This window comes from Oryctolagus cuniculus, chromosome 5 (assembly GCF_964237555.1).
Source record: "Oryctolagus cuniculus chromosome 5, mOryCun1.1, whole genome shotgun sequence".
In the NCBI taxonomy this organism is placed as follows: domain Eukaryota; kingdom Metazoa; phylum Chordata; class Mammalia; order Lagomorpha; family Leporidae; genus Oryctolagus; species Oryctolagus cuniculus.
Window position 1 is genome coordinate 41,070,485 of NC_091436.1, and position 19,392 is coordinate 41,089,876.

Genomic DNA, 19,392 nt, shown 5'->3' on the forward strand with positions numbered 1-19,392 from the left:
TGTATGCTTTGCTCAGTGTATTCTAAGTATCTTCTATGAAATGGTTTTAATGTTATAGTTCTTAAAAGAAATTTAACTTATTTGAGGCAGAGTGAGAGAGAGGAGAGGCAGATAGACTGGGTTCCCATTTGTTGATTCACTCCCAAATGTCTGCAATGGATGGGACTGAGTTTGGCCAAAGTTAGTAGCCAGAATGCAATTCAGATCTCCCACAAGGGTAGCAGGGACCCAAGTACTTCAACATCACCCGTGCCTCCCAGGGTCTGCACTGACAGGAAACTGGAATCAGGAATGGAGCTAGGGCACAAATCCAGATACTCAAATATGGGGTATGGATGTTCTAACTGGTATCTTAAACACTAGGCCAGTGTCATTCCCAGTAATATCATTCTTCATGACTACATAATTGCATATCAAACTGATTAAGCACAATTTTACAAGTTGTCTACTGAGTGATTAGAATACTTTTGTTTTTTTCTATTTAGGGAGTGTAATCATAACTGTGGGGAGCAACCCGGACTAGACTAAGTTACTGGAATTAAGACTTATTCTATGCAACTGCTCTCCCACAATGTGGCGCTGAGAAGGGAGAAACAGCTTCTACACAGCTGCCTCCAGTTCAACCAATAAACTGTAGGACCTACTCCTGATTGGAGGAGAGCAGCGTACTCGGCGTGTGGGTAGCAGAGTTGGGATTGGTGGAAGAGGATTATAAAGGAGGAGAGAGACAACATGCACCAGGAACATCTAAGGGGAACATCTAGCTGAAGGAACACCTGTGCAGCCCCCGAGAGAGCCGGCCGGCGGTGTGCCGCTCCCCCGCGGAAGTGGGGAAAGTGGCAGGGGGAACCGCCCTTCCACGGAGGTGGAAGGGTCAGTAGCCAACCCGGGAAGAACCAGCAGCAAACCCGGAGAGGGCCGAGCAGACGAAAGAACAGCGCAGGGTCCTGTGTCGTTCCTCCACGAAGACGGGGAGCGACACATAACTATCTTTTGAGCCATATCTTTGTATATATACATGATTGTTGGTCTGCTATGCATTGCTACATTTGGAATTGCCAGATCAGAGTGTATGTATCTCCTTAAGGTTTTCGATTTTTATTGCCAGATTGTTATCAGAAAGGATTTTTTTTAAATAGTATGGATGTGTGATTTTTTTTTCATCTTTGTTTTGAATGTTCTATTTGCAAATTCTATTGCTCAAGAGACTTTTAAGAAGTACTTTTAAGGCCACATTAATAAACTTATGTTAATTTAAAAGCTTATACATTATGTGTGTGTGAGATATCTAAATCACAAATCCTTTTGAACTTTTACTAGAAATCCTTGGGATTATTTTACTCATAGCAGAATAAATAAGTTTACATTAGAACATAAAGGTTGAAGGGGGCTGGCATTGTGTCACAGCGGGTTAGCTGCTGCTTGGTACACCAGCATCCCATATCAGAGTGCCTGGTTCTAGTCCCATTTGCTCCTTGTCCAGTCCTTCTTTCTGTTAATGTGCAGAAGAAAGGCCTTGGAAGATGGCCCAAGTACTTTCATGACCCTGTCATCCATGTGGGAGACCAGGATGGAGCTTCTGCCATTGGCATAGCCCAGACCTGGCTGTTGCAGCTATCTGGGGAGAGAACTGCAGAGCAGATGGAAGGTATCTCTATTGCCCAGCCTTTCAAAGAAACAAATATGAGAAATAGTAAAACAGAAGTTGAGGAGACTATAAATTGTAGAATTTTTTAACTGTAAGGGTTGAGAGCTAGTTATTCTGGGAGAGTATAGAAGTTATTTTTAGAAGTCGATAAGAATATTACAGTATTGTCTGTGTTTGGGATGATGGAGGGGAATCTTGTGTGAAACAGGAGCCTAGGGAGTAAATTGCTATTACCTCAAGTCAGTAGGTAGAAGAATTTAGATAGGTTTTTGGTACTGGTGCTTGCTTTTTCTTTTCTGGATCTGTGCAATAAATCCTTTATTATCCCATAGCACTCAGCGAAGGTGGCAGTAGTCTGCATCAAAAGAAGACAGTTTAGCAATAACATTCTGTAGTTATGAATAATCAACACTAATTTTCTTTATTATTTAACTTCCCTTGAATGTCCTTGAAATGCTGAAACGCTTTGGACAAGCCTTTATTTTGTGACTCTTGCCTTTCTAGTGATCAAATGGGTAATGCCTGCAAATGAATATATTTTGTTCATCCCATTTGTTTAATAAGGAAATTATTGTAGCTTAAAAGTGCAACTGGCTGGAAATCACTAAATGGTCTTAATGGTGAATATCATACTATGTAATTAAAATGTAACATAAAGCATATTTTACTCCAAAGTTTATTCTAAACAGGAGAAAATGACTATTAGAAAGCCATTGAGTCATTTAAAGATCACTGCTTTATAATTGACAATCAGAAGTTGTAATTGGTGCAGACTTGTAAAAATAATTTAAATGTACTACAGCTGTTATGTGTCACTCAAAAAGACATGACAACAGCAGGTAAATAGGTCACAGGTTTGTAAAAAACCTGAGGCACAGTACCACTATAAGTAACTAACATCCAAGATCTCCAGTCTTCTCCTGGTTAAGAGCAATAGCCAGACTGCTGTGTGATGGTGAATCTGAAGGGCATCTTACTAAATCAGCCATTGACTTCAGAACTGAATATAACTAAGAATAGAAACATCCTGCCTCTATAAATTTAGATAGGATGCAGGATATCCTGTTTAAAAATTTAATTTTTTGAATATTCTACTAATGTGTTATCTGTGAGAATCAGGAAGGAAAAAGAATTCTGTCTCACAAGAGAAGATGAGAACTGGGAAAATGAATTGAACAATAATATCAGTCACTATCATTGTAGTAGACTGATTCTGTATTAACTGTACTAAAGTATTTTATTCAGTCTTCACAAAAGCTCAACTACTAGATATCACTATGTGGAAATGGGTTAGTTTTGAAATTTGATTTTCTGTGTAGTTGGAGCCTGCTATCTTTTATGATTTGAACCTGTCGTTGGGGGTTGATTGAACCACTCACACTAGTGGACATTGAATGTTTGTGTCATCGGTACAAGATATTATGCTTCTTCTTGGAATACAGAGGATTGGTATGTCAGGAAAAGAGGACCAACACTGAATTCTGTAATACTAAACCTCGTACATTTTGGTTATTATTACAGTTTAGGAAGTAAAAGATGACTTTTACAAAAAAAATTATGTTCTGCCTCATGAATAATAAGTATTTTCACGGTATCACTTTGTTAAAATCAAGCCACCTAAAAACAACAGGTATTTTTTCCTTCTTTCGAAGAGGTTCTTGGATTAATATCAGCAGCTCAATATTCATATAGCATTTTTCTGGCTATTCACCTTTGCCTGCAGTGCAAAGTCTGTGTGTGAGTACTGTGAGTGTGGGGCTCCTTGTGTCCTGTGTCTCCCCATCATAGTTATACAATGAATATTTGTGAAATCCAAGGGAGTTGAAGCATGATGATGATTTCATACTGGACAAACATCCCTAGACAAGCACGGGGAAGGGACTCATAGCAACGGTTATTAGCTGGGTGAGTGGAATCCACCATGTGTGTGATTTTGAGCTCTAAAAGTTTTTAGTGGTAGCTCTCACCCTGGTATTACTTGCAGCGCATCCTTATTCCATGAATAAGGATAGTGAAGTTACACAACTTGTAACTTTATTGATAGTAGAATTAGAAATCAGGAATTATTCCATTGTCTGTACTCTAAGCTCCTCTGCTGGCAATGATAGAAAGGTGCATCCTCTGTGTAAACCAGGCCAATAAATTACCATTTTTATTTATTTTAGATTAAAGATTTCAGTTTAGGCCGGCGCCCCAGGTTCTAGTCCCGGTCGGGGCGCCAGATTCTGTCCCAGTTGCCCCTCTTCCAGGCCAGCTCTCTGCTGTGGCCCGGGAGTGCAGTGGAGGATGGCCCAAGTGCTTGGGCCCTGCACCCGCATGGGAGACCAGGAGAAGCAACTGGCTCCTGGCTTCGGATCAGCGCGATGCGCCGGCCTCGGCGGCCATTGGAGGGTGAACCAACGGCAAAGGAAAACCTTTCTCTCTGCCTCTCTCTCACTGTCCACTCTGCCTGTCAAAAAAGAAAAAAAAAAAAAAAAGAGATAAATGACTTGCTCTCAACTGGCCTTTCAGTGTTAGATGTTATTATTGAATGGTTTTCCTGTAATAAAAAATGAGGATTAGGGAAACTGATGCACCCTTCCTACAGCATACCACCAAAAAAAAAAAAAAAAAAAAAAAAAGATTTCAGTTTAGTAGTGCTAGGTTTTTTTTTTTTTTTTTTTTTGGGGGGGGGGGGGAGTGAAATTTGGATTTGCATCAGGCCCTTGCCAGTCTACTCTATGACTCTGAATAAGCTGCTAATTGTGCCTCAATATCCTAATTGGCAAAATCACAGGTTGTTGTGGAGACTAAACAAATTAGTGCACATGTGTACTTCCAACAATGTCTATTAGCATTAGACTAATTCATCTGCTAAGTTGATTGATATCGTTACACATCTCTGTTTTGCAGATGCAGTCTTTTTTGGTTAGATTTAATATTCAGGTTTTCAGGAACTATTGATATCCTTTTGTTGCTACATATTCCTATTTGCTTATATATCTATTAAGCGTTACTATTTGTAATGTCGTTTTAGGTTCCTATATGATAGTGGACTCTGCAGATCACGACCCTGGAGAAAAAGCCAGACTTCAACTGCCCACCATGAAGGAGAACGACACTCACTGCATCGATTTCAGTTACCTGTTGTATAGCCAGAAGGGGTTGAATCCTGGCACTTTGAACATATTAGTTAGAGTAAATAAAGGACCTCTTGCTAATCCAATTTGGAATGTGACTGGATTCACAGGTCGAGATTGGCTTCGGGCGGAGCTAGCAGTGAGCACCTTTTGGCCCAATGAATATCAGGTAATCATTTGTGCTTTGTGGCTTGTGTTTGGTGTCATTGGATCTCACTCAGGCAGAAGTCCTCACTCGATAGTGTGAGTGGTTTCTCCACCCCAGCCCCCACCTTCCATCCTTGTTCTTGAGGAAGTGTTTGAATACAGTGACACAAGACCTTCAAGGTAGAGAAAATGTGTGCAGTTAGAGAAAAAGCTGGGTTTAGGTACAAAATTGGTCAGTTGTTTGGGAGAGAGCTTCTTATTGACAGATACATTTCTGTGGCTTTGTTTAGAAAGAAATAAACTTTTTGAGTGTAGAGTGGACTGGCTGATTGAATTTTAAAAAATAAAATTTAGAAATAAACATGAAATACTGTTCATGAACTATGAAGTATATTTCATGAACTATACTATCTTAAGGGAGGCATTTTAAAAATTTATTTCTGTTTAAAAAGAGACAGTATCCAAAATAGCTTTCATTATTTTCCAGAAATACTTAATCTGGTTATGATTGAAGAGGATAATGAGCAGTAGCAATACCTACTTAACATCATGTAACTACGATTATATGGTTAACTAAAACGTCCACCTGAAGGTTGGGAGAGTTGAGCAGAGACCCCCAGTGATGATGGTTGTGACTTGCAAACAAAAAGTAATATTTTAAAAAGCTCACTTTTGTGTTATTCTGGGAATTTAAACTTTTAAAAGACTTGCCTATTTGTGGCTTATTATGGAGCCTTCTGAGAGTGCTTTTATATGGAAGTGTATTTTCTGGTGATCCATGAGTAATATATAAGTGAATAGCAGTTTTACCTTTTCTCTTTTCTTTGAGGGGCAGATATATATGGGGGGGGGGGTGGAGAATGAGAATATCTCGTCTGTTGGTGTTCACTCCCTAAGTGCCAGCAATAGCAGGGATCGGGGTTGGACCGTGGCGCAAAGCAGGACCAGGAGCCTGAAACTCAGTCCACATCTCTTGCCTGGGGGATGGAGACCTAATTAGTTGAGCCATCGCTTGCTGCCTCTCAGGGGACTGCATTGGGAGGAAGCTGGAATCTGGAGCTGGAGCCAGGAATCATACTCAAGCATTCTGACGTGGGATGAGGGTGTCTTAACTACTATGTCAAATGCCTGCTCCTTGTTTTTGCTTTGTAAAAATGAACTGGTCGGGGCTGCTCAGGGTTTATGTTATAGTGCAGTGGGTTGAGTTGCTGCCTGTATTGCCAGCATCTGACATCAGATTGCCAGTACAAGTCCCTGCTGTTCTGCTGCTTATCTAACTCTGTGCTAATGAACCTTGAAAAGCAGTGAAAGATGGCCCAAGTATTTGGGCCCCCGGCACCCATGTGACAGACCTGGTTGGAGTTCCTGGCTCCTGGCTTTGGCTGTGCCAAGCCACAAGTATTGCAGCCATTTGGGGGGTGAACAAGTGGATGGATGATCTCTTTCTTTCCCTCTCCCCATCTCTCTCTCTCACTCCGCCTTTCAAATAAATAACATGAATATTTAAAAATAATTGAACTGGTTCTTCAGGTTAGGCTTTTTTTTTCCACTTGAAGAAAAAAATATCACTGCGTTGTGTCAGTAGCTTAGGGTTGATTTTTTTTTCTGTTTTATTAAAAGCCTATTACATTGTGGGCATAGGTAAGGGTCTCAGTTCAGGATTCTATCTATTGAGAGTTCATCAGTGTTGAGTTGTTTCCACTGTTCCTGAATGGAAGGATATTGCTGCTCCTTCTGAGACAGCCATGTGCTTTTCTGGTTACAGAGCTTTGCAGGACTGCATATGTGATAGGTGCCTGAGTGGGGCTATGCAAAACTGATACAGAGAACTGGTTGCATGATTGGTGGACTCATCTCCAACTGTAGTGGATTGATTGCTGTCATCACTAGGTCACCCTCACAACATGTCATCATTATGCTGATTTCATGACAAACTGTCATTGAACCTCAGTATAGCACTGAAAAGGAACAGCTCTGATTCAGCACAATAATGACACATTCAGCCTCCATACAACAAATGAAAGCCCCAATAAGAAGATAATTTGGCAAAATCATTAAAATTATAGGTTCTGGATTTAGATTATTTATATTTAACCCTGTTTGCCATTTTCTACCTAAGAAGATATTTCTTTAAGGATCAAACTGGTACCTTTATTAAAAATGCAGAATCTTGGGATTAGTGTTTGACCTAGTGATTAAGATGCTGGTTAGGACATTTGTGTCCCTCGTTGAAGTCCCTGGGTTTGATTCCCAACAATGGCTCATGACTCCAGCTTTCTGCTAAAGCAGGCCCTGAGAGGCAGCAGATGATAGCTCACATAGTTAGGTTTCTGCCAGCCGTTTAGGAGACCTGGATTGAGTTCCTGGCTCTGGCTTTGGCCCCTGACTTTTATGGGCATTTGAGGAATAGTGAGTTGGAACTGTCTCTTTGTTTCTACCTCTCAACTAAGTCAAAAACAAAACAGGGAGAAATGGAAAACAACATTATAGCAGTAAATTTTGATAAATGCAGTAAACCATGTATCTATGGTATATTTCTTTTCCTTCATAACTAAAATGTGACACCCATACAGTTATTGTACCCTTATGTTTTATACTCTTTCTGTGAGTCATTGATGCTAATCACAGTTTCTTAATGCACATACTACTTTAATGTGAATTGTAACGTAGGGTTACAGTACCTTGAACTGGATGAATGGTTCTTTGTTCAATTTCATTGTGTGTGACAGAGCTTCCTAGATTATGCATGCCTGTGGTGTATTTTTAAGAAGACACGCAAATTGTGTATGTGTGTTTCAGCCTGACCAGTGAGATGCTTTTGTAAATGTCTTTCTCAGAGAAAAAGATAGCTAAACATATGGAACTTATGAGTAAATGTCTTATTGTTGAAAATTAATATTTGGGCTATAGGTAATGTGGTTATTTCACTGCAGCATCTTTTTTTTCCTAACCAGCAAAACTTAATCAATGAGAGCAAATAACAGAGTATTTTTAGTTTGAGTGATATAGTGCTCAGTAAATTATGTGACTGATATTTTTATCAGTTTAATAATTTAGATACCTGTTATACCTGTACATAATTATTAAAACTGCCAGCAGAGCATAAACTTTATATTTCATTTTTGTTATTAGGAAATAGCATGGAAAAAGAGTTAAATATCCCTTATGTTTTTAATAGCTTTCAAAATTGATACTTGTGAAGTTTTTAGTAAGCACTGGTTTGCAAACAAAATATGGTAGAGTTTTTTATAGATGACATAGTATGATGAGGGCCTCTATGTTTAAAGGGAATTTAAATTGAAATGTCAGAGGCCAGTTTTGAAATTCCATTAGGAAATTTGGAGGCTTCTTTCTGTTCTTGTGAAAGAAAAGGAGCACTTCATATCTATACAGAAACATGTGTCAGACTTGTCTTTACCTTGAAAAAAACTCATTCTTTAAGTTTCTTTCTCTCTAATCAAACATATTGGAGAAATTGCTTAAGCTTCCAGAAATATTTTATACAAAATATTTTAAAGATACTTTTAAGTGAAAAATAATTTTAAAATAAAATAGCTTTGTCCTTAGTAAAAGAAGTATCATGCGATGGCTTTGACCATTAAAGAATATATCTGTGAGCACTATAAAAATCTAATTTTCAATAGAACATTTTATTGGACTTACCCAGTTGAATGAGCTTCAAATTGTGGAAAACAACAAATAAGTTGACACATTGGATTTTCTTTTGTAGTTCATACTTTAACATTGCTTTTAACATAATGTATGAAAATTGGTTTGTTCTAACAATAATTATTATTCTTCAAGGCTGTTTTAAGTCATGAATGGATGAGAATACTGGCTATATGGAATGGTAGACTATATTTATATTCTAGTCACCTTTAAGCAGAATACCCTTGAAAATATATGTACGTATGTAATTATAACCAACATTTTCTATAGTCAAACAGAAAAAGCATGTGTAAATTTTATTTTTGACATAGTAATTGCAGTAATACATTAACACTCGTATGTAAGGAACTAATCTTTGGCTTCAGAAGGATAGATGGCTTCTCTACTCAGTATACTAATTATAGAAATTATCATATTACATTTGTTTTACTTGCCATGGTTAAAACATACTATTTTATTGATTTTTACAGACCTTAAGTCAGTACTGTATATTCCTAAATTAATTACTAAGCAGAAGTAAGAGGGAAAACAAAATCTTTAATGGAGTATTATCTCACTATTACATTTGAACTGATGTGCACACCTCTGAAGTGTGATTTTCCCCACTCTGGCAGTGTGACCTGTCTTGTATACATGAAATTAAGTTCTGCTTTGGGATTAAATCCATTACTTTCTTACTTAACAGTGAGGTTGCTACTAAATGAGGCAGACAGACGATGTGTGTAACTTGCAAAACTATTAGTAGAAACCTAATCTGCTGTTTTCCATTAACTGGGTGCATATCATTAATCACAAAAATGGTGCGTGATGAAAACTACAGGGGTTTGGCCAGAAATTGGAAAGCGATAATGCAGCAGAATGTGCCTTTTCTTCCCTCTGAAATCACCGAAATACAAACACTGAACTTCAACAGTTCGCTTTCTTCTTAATGTTTTCCAAAATGTTAGAACAGGTCAAGCATGACATTTTTCTGGTTTGGTCTCTTTTCAAAGGGTTACATTAACTTGCAGGATCATTATACTTCATAGATCCTGCTGGCTTTGGCTCTAAGAAGATTGAGACATAGACCAAAGGACTGATGGACTTTTATAGAAGCTTCTAGAAGACTGATCTTTAGAGATCAGCCTGCAAAGATCGAGGAAGAGAGGATGCCACTCTTCTGTTATAGCTCTTGGAATGCCTCAGCTTTCTGCTCTTCTTCATTTATCCATATAGAGCCCCCATTCACAAAGGAGGATGGCAAGCATTTTCTTTCATGATAAATTTGTAAGTGCAACTTCTTCATCTTAAATCATTGTAAGTGACTCTTGCTCATTATCCTATGTACCCTGTTGCACTTATTGTCTCTTCAACAGTCAGTGTCTTTGCTTTCTTCTGTGATGACAGGACTCCCTCCCCTCTTATGTCCTTTCTCAACTTCCTTTGTGGTTAAAGGTGGCCAACTGACATGGTGGTGTTCAATGCAGGTTTTTGTTTGTTTCAAGATTTTTATAATTTATTTGAGAGATAGAGTTAGAGAAGGAGAGACAGAAAGGTCTTTCATCCACTGGTTCACTCCCCAAATGGCCATTACGGTTGGAGCTAAGCTGATCTGAAGCTAGGAGTTTCTTTCAGGTCTCCTACATGGGTGCAGGGGCCAAAGGACCTGTGCCATATTCCACTGCTCTCCCAGGCCAAAGCAGAGAGCTGGATTGGAAGTGGAACAGTTGGAACTTAAACTGGTGCCCATATGGGATGCTGACACTGCAGGCCAGGGCTTTACCTGCTACACTACAGTGCTGGTCCCTCAGTGAGTTTTGAAGGAACGTCTTCCAGGGAAGTTGTGGCAAAGAGATTATTCTCGTTAAAATACAGAGGGGAATGTTGTTGCGTGAGCACAGGATAGTTGGTGCTACTGCAATCCTCATAACAGTGAAGAAGGAGATGGTTGACAAACTAAGAGTGACAGAAACAAAAGTATGGAAGGAGACTGAGTCTCTTGAGTAAAGTAGTAATAGTAGTGATAATCTTAATGAACTCAGTGCTGTGATATGTATGCTGGAGTCCCAAGCGGACGCTTAACATGCTGTACCACAGCACTTTCCCTCTGAACACTTTTTAAAAAGTAAGCCTTTTCAGATTTCTGGAGGAGTCGATTAATTCTCATTTCATATTTTAAAATAAGGTATTGTCATAAATTTATACCAACTAATAATTCAATAAGGTAGTAAAAAGTGAAAAATTATTAGCATCTAGAGAATGGAGTTTGGCTGAAACTTAAATATCTTTAGATACTGGGGGATTGTACAGCATAGATTTTGTCTTGGAAGGAGATACAGAGCTTTCTAGGCTTATGTTTTTTAAAATGCACTACTCTGTTTTGGTTATGAACTTTAATAATAATGGAAGGCTCACAAAAGGATTAAGCTTTTTTAGCCTTAATTACCAGGGTGGTTTTTCTGGTTTTGATTATTATTTATTTTATTTTTCTTTCCTTTTTCCCCTCTTCCTGTTTTGTTTTTCAGGAAGAGTACACTGTGAGCAGGATAATGAACACATAAACAAATAAGTAATTATTGACTGCATGTTATAGTAGTCATTGGGATTACTGGATAAGAATTAGAAGTTTTCACCTTTTTTTTTTTTTATAGTGATAGGGAATCAACTAAGGCCACTTTATATATTGGGTAAAGGTGTGAACTGGATGTCATTTGATCTGGGTTCAGCATCAAATTCGTTTGGTCAAGACCTCCAATCTCATTGAATTTCAATCTCTGCTGTATAAAATGATAGCTAGTCTTCTTATTACATGTATGTTTTATGAGATTTGAAGGATATAATAAAAGCTGCCAAGTAGTCTATTTAAACATCTCTCAAATAGCAGACACTAATTAAAGCTAGCCCTTGTCTTTCCTACTGAGGAATACTGTTTTTATCTTACTATTTGTTGAATGCTTAGTAGAGGTTTAATTGTATTATTATAAAATAAAGTATGTCACTGTAAAATTAAAGGAAGGATTAAAAAAAGAAGGAGAGAGGGTGGGAGTGTGAGTAGGAGGGAAGGTAGGATGGGAAGCATCACCATGCTCCTAAATCTGTATATAAGAAATTTTATTTGTCTCCTATAAATTGATAAAAAGGAGGGGGCAAGAGACAGAGGGAGGGGAAAGGAAGATAGAGTGTTTTGAACAGATTTGAGATTCTCTTACAAGATTTAACAAAAACGGAATAACCAAGTCCTGAAGAAGACATGGGACCCAGAATAGCCCCGAGGACAATGATCAACTTTAGAGGTCTGAAGACTATTTATGTATCCATTCTATTGTTGGTGTCAAAGGAAAATTTGGTTTGCTGATTAAATAGTCAGTGACAGTACATGAACAGGTTGTAATTATTTCATGTCCGTAGTTTCTTCGAAGAATTACCATGAATATTATTTGTTAATTTTTTTAGAATACTGAATAATTTTACTCGTTGTCTACCCCAAAACTGATTCCGTGAAGTGAGCTGAATACTTGCAGCATACCTCAGAACTTTGGAGAATTGAATTTTAATTCAGTTCCACAACCAAGTATTCAGTGTTACTACATGCTTAGCACACCAATCTGGGCTCAAAAATAAATCAAGTAAAATAGAATGGAAACAATTTCATGCTTTTCTTTAGGGAATACAAAGTCCACTACGGCAACTGCCATGTGTTCATAACTGCTGATGGTGGTTGATAATTACATGAGGCTTGGCTATACAATTATCTCTATTTCTACATATGTTTGAAAATTCCTTAATAAAACAATGGGAAAACAGTTTTCTGAGGGAATTAAAATATCCATACTGGAAGTCTTGTATTAAGTCTTGAATTAAAATCCAAAAGAGTGAGGAAAACAATACTATTAAAGGAGCTCAGAAGTGTATCACCATGGACTCTCTGGTCTGGCAAAAATTGTGCTTTTTGTGGGTATGTGAAGTCAGTCAGGAGTAGGAGACAGTTTAGGCTTTCAGGTACCATAAGTAGCAGCCCTCAGATAGCTGCACTATTCCAGTGCCGTTGAAATGGCTGAAATTGATGTTTTGAGATTTGATCATTGTTTATAGCCCTTGTCTTGACTCTTGAAGAACAGTGATTTTTCTCTTTACTACTTGTTGAATTATTTATTTAGCGGGGTGTTTAAGCTTGTGATTATAAAAAAAAATTCATTGTAAAAATAAAAGAAAAATAAGAAAAGGAGGAGGGAGGGTGGCAGGCTAGAGTGCGAAATATCATTATGCTCTTAAAACTGTATATATGAAATACATGAAATGTGTTCCCTTTTTATAAATAAAATTTTTAAAAGGAAATAAAGCGTTTTGAAATGAAAAGGAAAGATAGATTATGTTGAGTGGGCCGGACCCTACTACTGAGGACTTTTCAAATACAAATCAGGATGTTTGTTTTAATTCCTAAATGCTCCTGACCCACTCAGAAGAGGCTGATCAGCAGAGCAGTATGATGACACTAGTGATTTTTAAGTCATTCTCGTGACTGCGCTCTGCAGATGCAAGGTGGGCCTTAACTCAGCCATTTGCTGTCCATCCACACACGCTGTGATTCAAGCCCCATCTGTTCAAATTAGGCTCTCAAAGTTGTGACTTTCATCATTTTTGGTTGATGACCTGTGGAGGGCAAGGCATTTTTTTTTTTCTTTTTGTTGCTCTCTGCTAGGTAGAGATTTATTTGTTATCAAAGGTAATCAGAATTCTGGCAGACAGGCTCACATTTTAAAAATGTCTTTCAAGGATTCTTCCTTTGTCAACAGAATTGCTAGATTTTTTTTTTATTTAAGTTCATTCTTTCTGCTGGGAGTCTCTGGGGAACTTTTTGTTATTATAAGAGATGAAGGGTGTCCAGATGATGCTCTTATCCTCCTCCTGCCTTTGACGTCCTTAATCTCCCACACCTGGGTGGCTCCTAAGCTTTTATTTGCTTTATGTACCAGTGGTTCCAAGTTCTCGTTTGCATATGCCAAGTGAGTTGCCTTGTGTCATAAGAGGACATTCTACTCCCTAGTCTCCTGGAAAACAAAATGGATTGCTGTTCCCAGATGGATCTGCCAGATGTAATGCAGCCCAGTTAGTAAATGGCATTCACTCACTCCACAACCAGAAGTGCCCCCACTGACTGGCAGCAGGAAGCTGGTTGTTCATGTTGAGACTTCCTTTGTGCAGGACTGCTAGCCTCTGAGAATTGGCTGCACTGCCTTTGTGGTGTAGTAAAAGTTCCTTTCTGCCTGTCTCACGGCCAAGTGCCACCCAGTTTGGATCCAATTGACTTCTTTTTGTCAGGATCTGGAGTTGTGAGTTACAGCAGTTTTAAATGAGGTTTTTTTTTTTTTTTTATCTTTTATGGTCAGGGTTCTTTTTTTGGCAGAAGATCAAGCAGAGTGATCTACTGCATCTTAGTTTTCATTGTACTAACTAAAATTGGGTTGACTGCCTTGTCAAGAGGTTATGCCCTGACTTGAATTTCCGCCCTGAATCCCATGCCAGTTCAGAGAGCTCATGTTTCAGAAACAGTCCTCTCACCTCAGCCACATCAACCTTCTTAGTAAGTCGTGTCTGCACCCAGTGAGACCAAGTATATCTTTCAGCAACTTTATGAGTGATTGGAAATCAGAGAGAGAGGAACGATCTGCTTCCACTTGTCTCCAAGTAAAAGCCTTGTCATCTAGGACTAATTAAACCATGGTAGTTGTTAGGCTAAGACTGAGTAGCTCAGATAAAGAAAAAAAAAGAAAAAGAATCTTTGTTGCCCAGTACCTGTGCATTTCTGATTAGGTATGGTATAAGTAGATGGCTGTGGGTGATAGGAGCAGAGACTAGACATTTATTTTATTTTATTTTGTCAATGTTATTGCCAGTATTGAAAAGACAGTGGATAAGGAAGACTAACCATTATTTGTAATTGTGTTTTTTGAAAGGAGTGAGCTGATACCAGCCAGAATGGGAAACTTACTGTAATAAGGGTGATGATTTATTAACCTTGAGAAGAAGGAGAAATAAAATGATTTATGAATATCTTTCTTTAGAGGAAATTGTTTAGAAAATCCAAATTAGAATAAAATTTGGCCTTTTTATTACACACAAACTTTTTCTCCTTCAGGAATATAAAACAGGCCAATGAGAAGAATTACAGCTTCTGATGTGACAAACTTTAGAGATAGTAACTCCAGTGGGAGGAGAGCCAGACTGTTCATGCAGCAGTTACTATATTCCAGGATGGCTGTCACCCTGCGTAGGATCTGAAGGCAGGGCCTACTACATCTGGTCTCTGAGGCTTCTGAATGGTTGGATTGATCTGGCTCCTCCTTAACTCTAGACTCTACCATGCCTCTCTCCCTTTAGCCTTTATCCAAGAGCCATCATGAATACTCTAACCTTCCCTTACCACTCTGTCCCAAGGGCAACTGATCCCCTAATAGAAGAAAATCTTGTCCTTGAACCAAGGGATTGGAGGATTAGGGAGTAGAAGTGATGCCTTCACCATATCCATCAGTAAGACTCGCTTTTTAAAAAAAGGTCTAGGGAATATTCAGTTATACTAGATTTTGTGGTAAAAGCCATGAGAAAGGTTTATTCTTTGAACTATGCAGAGTTATATAACTTATTGACTTATTTTCTGACTGTTGGGTGATGAAACATTTAATGTAAGCAATGGCAGGCAGTCCTATCACGTTTTAATGCTCAACCTTATAATATTCTGTATTTAAAAGTAACATCCTATGCAAATTACCTGATTTTTCCTATTTCATTTGGTTCATTTCTCCAGGCCTAGTCTAATAAATATCATTTATTAGTGCCTACTGATGCCTACCTGTCTCTACAAGTGTTTAAAGGTTTTTGTCTCCAGCTTAGAAAAATTTGCACTGCATATGTACATCTATTGTTCATAGCCAGGCTGCTTCAGAGGGTGATTTTTTTTTACTTACTGACTACAATTCTTTTTGAATTATTTTGTTATGTCTGTTGCTTTGTTGTTATCCTTGTCATGCATGTGACAATTACTATCTCATGATAGGAAGATGTCCCTAAGTTTTCCCAGTCCTTATTCCTTTGACTTCCAAGTAACATTGGCATAAGTGGACCTTCCTTCAGCCACCTTCTTTTGAGAGGCAGAGACAGACAGAACATTCAGACTTCTGTCCATTGATTCATTCCCCAAATGCCTGTAATGGCCAGGGCTGGGATGATCCAGGACTGGGAGTGAGACCTGGGAACTCCCTCCAGATCTCCCACATCACTGTGCCTCCCCAGGGCTGCATTAATAGTAGGGAGCTGCTTAGGACCTAGGTCCAGTTGTGAAACCCAGACACTGGCATGGGACGTGGACATATTAACAGGTTTCTTAGCTGCTAGAATTAATACCTGCCCCCTGCTTACCCCCTTGTTTTTTGTTGAAAAACAACATCTCTGATCATAGTTTCACCATGCTCCATTGATTCTCCTTTCTAATTCCTCTAAATGAATACATTCAGTTTAGTCAGCTTTGTTTAACAAATATTTATTTTTAATGAAATATAAATTTGTAACTTATAAATTTTTGACTAAAGATTAAAGAACAGTAAGAAACATGCATATATTCATAAATCAGCTTAAATAATCTCACCAGAATCCACCAAGAGTCCCTGAACATTAAAAAATCCTTTGATCTCCATAGTGTTCAGAATTTTGTGTTCATCAGTTCTTCCTTTCCCTTTATTACATTAAACAAATATTTTGTTATGTTTTTTCAAAGATTTACTTATTGAAGGGCTTAGTGACAGAGAGGGAAGGGGGAGGAAGGGGAAACCGATTTTTCATCCACTGATCCATTCCCCAAATGCTCCCATCATCAGGGCTGGACAAGGCTGAAGGCAGGAGCCAGGAACTCCATCTGGGTCTCTCATGTGGGTGCAGGGAACCAAGTCCTTGTGTCATCTGCTGCTACCTCCTAGGTTTATTAGCAGGAAGCTGAATTGGGAAGTTTCAGTATGGGATGACGGAGTTCTAAATGATGACTTATTTGACTATGCCACAGCACTGGCCTCACCAAATTAGTATTAATCTTTCCAAAACAAGACTTTTATATTCTCAAATTAGTGCACTTTTATTAACTTCTCATTATTGTCATGCTCAAGTGTCTAGTCCTTTTAGCTCTATTTCTTTGTGTCTAGCCTCAATTCTGCTTTATAACCATTTCTTCCTCTGATATATCTCAGATAAATTAATTTCTCTTTAAAATTTTACCTTTATTTTCAGTTATTACCTTCTCTTGTTGTATCAGTTATTCTACTTCCTGGCAAATTTACTTCTAAGTCAAATTCAAGATAAAGTTCTTGTATTATGATTCTCCTGAGTGAATTCTTTTAATAATACATGATTTGAAGGCTTACATTTTTAAAGATGCTATTGATTTTATTATGACAAAAAGAAACGCTGTTTTTTATTTAAGATAATAGATTTTATAGTTTTCTGAAAGATCCAATTTTCAATGTGAATGCAGTTTCTTCTTCTTCATAAATTAGTTATTTTTTTAATGTTAACTATAAATGGTTATTTGTTTTCTAAATTTCTTTTCCTTTCTTTTCTCTACCTTTAATTACTTAGCCAGAGAAGGCAATACCTCAATAGTAGAGTTACCTGTAGGTTCTAAACTGAATCTCTTCCCTTTCCATTTTCTTTAAGTAAGCCAAGTCATAGTAAAAATTCTTAGGTATTCTTATGGCCTTTTGTGGGAAAAGGAAACTTTGAATCATTAAGCAGAAGGTGAGTCTATTATCATTTAGTTATTCGTGTAAAATAGAAAAGAAACAAATATGAAAATCTGGCTCAAGACTTTCCATTCATCAAATTTATTTCAGATACTAATTGTTCTGTAGTAAAATAACAGTGAATGGAATGCTGGCTTTGAAAAGAGTTTCTTCCAAGATCTACTAAAATGTTTATCTTTGTTTCTTGTCTTCTTTCTCAAACTTACTATCTCTTCCATGGAAATCAAGAAGAGAATACTTAGAAGACAAGTAGAATGAAGAAAGAGTTTTATCTTCTAAAACCATTTTATTTAAGAAAAGATATACAGAAATAGCAACATAGGTGTCTGGGAAATCTGCCATTGATAAAGCTTCGGGAGCAGCAGTCCATTCTTGGGGCTTTGTACGTGAGATATCGTGAGCTAAGGACTTGAGTCTCCCAAGTTCCCTTTCATAAATCACATGCTTCTAGTCTCTCCCTCCCTAGATTATCAGGCTGTTGCTGTCCTTTTAGCAGGACAGGTGAGCATATGCTGATTGGATATGCCAATCAGTTTCCAGAATGTTCTTCTCAGTTCTATGGAACGGTAAATCTTGAGGTGATTTTCATTTTTGAACAGTTGTTTCATAATGGAGGAAAAAATACCTTAGCTTTTGGTGGAGTTGTACATATTTTAATCTGACGATCTAATGATTATTCTTTCTAAACTCTTGACTTTAGAGACTCATCGAGCCCACATGATTTGGGCCTGTCACTCACAGAGAGGTTTCTGAATGACACCTTTCCATTCAACTTTTGAGATAACATCACAGTTTTATGTATTTTACAAATAAACAAAAATTTCCTTTAAAGTCAGAGTAAAGGAGCATTCTGTGTATTATTATTTGTATCTACTGAAATCAACTTGTTCTATATGATATGATGGATCATGAGGGGTTAAGTAACTTAAGATCTAGTTCATAAAATTTTTTCCCCTCCCTTATATTGGATGCTGCCATCATCAGTAGTACCATTAGTTAAAGAGGACTTGTGACTTTGATGGATATCCTCAAAGAATATCTGTCAAAAAGAAGTTGTGTTCCTCATTCTTGGTGCTGCACTTTGGTTTGGCTTGGCATGATTTAGTGGAAAGAGCTATTATATCACCCCTAGTAAGTAGTGAAGAGAATATGGCACTGACACTGCTTTCTTCATTAAGAAAGCCACAGGCAAAATGTTTAACATACTAAGTATTTTTAATGCTCCAGAATTGCATCAGATATATCTGTGATAGGATCGTCCATGGCTGGCTTTCATTCTGACCACAGTAAAACTTGTCTTGTTAAAGTTTTTGCCCCTCTTATTTCTTCAGGTCTTAGACTTTAAATAATTGTTAAATAATGTTGTAATTCAGACAATCAGCTCTTAGAACTACAGTTATTGAGGAAATCTTTTATTCTGGAAATTCTATGTAAAATGCTATGTCTTATCTGAAAATTCATCTTCAAAGGAGAAATTTACTTGAACAATTTATTTTAATAGCATAAAATTATGTAATGAATCTTCATTTTACTCTTTTTACTTAAGTCTTTGAGCTTCCGATAATCAATTATAGCAGTGGTGCTTTGAGTAGTTAAGAGTCATATCTACTCAGAGAATACATGATGTATAAGAGTAAAATGTGTTAACATTGAATGAGGTGAACTTGTATTAAAACATTCACTACAATGGAAGGGGAGAGGGAGTGGGAGAGGGGAGTGTTGTGGGTGGGAGGGAAGTTATGGGGGGGGGGAAGCTATTGTAATCCATAAGCTGTACTTTGGAAATTTATGTTCATTAAATAAAATAAAATATTAAAAAAATAAGTAAAAAAGAAAAAAAATTCACTACAAAAATGCCCAGGAAATGGCATAGAAGAGAATTACTGAGAAATGTAGTAAGATTAATACACTAATGGATGCCATCTCCAGATTTCCTGTTGTCTGCCATGCTCCTCAGCCACGTGGATACCTTCTTACAGTGATTCCTCTCTTACGGTGCATCTTCTCATGGACTGACAGAGAATATGAATTCTTAAAGTATCGACAG

General features: G+C 37.7%; 1 protein-coding gene across 13 annotated transcripts in view; it reads left to right on the forward strand.

The window, feature by feature from the left end:
- Nucleotides 1–19,392, forward strand: part of PTPRK (protein tyrosine phosphatase receptor type K) — a 591,026-nt gene that overhangs the window by 206,291 nt on the left and 365,343 nt on the right. For all 13 annotated transcript variants that reach the window (XM_051855347.2, XM_070073615.1, XM_070073617.1 and 10 more), the window contains exon 3: nucleotides 4,665–4,936. In XM_051855347.2, the coding sequence (XP_051711307.1) occupies nucleotides 4,665–4,936 (272 nt within the window). The remainder of the gene's footprint in view (nucleotides 1–4,664; nucleotides 4,937–19,392) is intronic.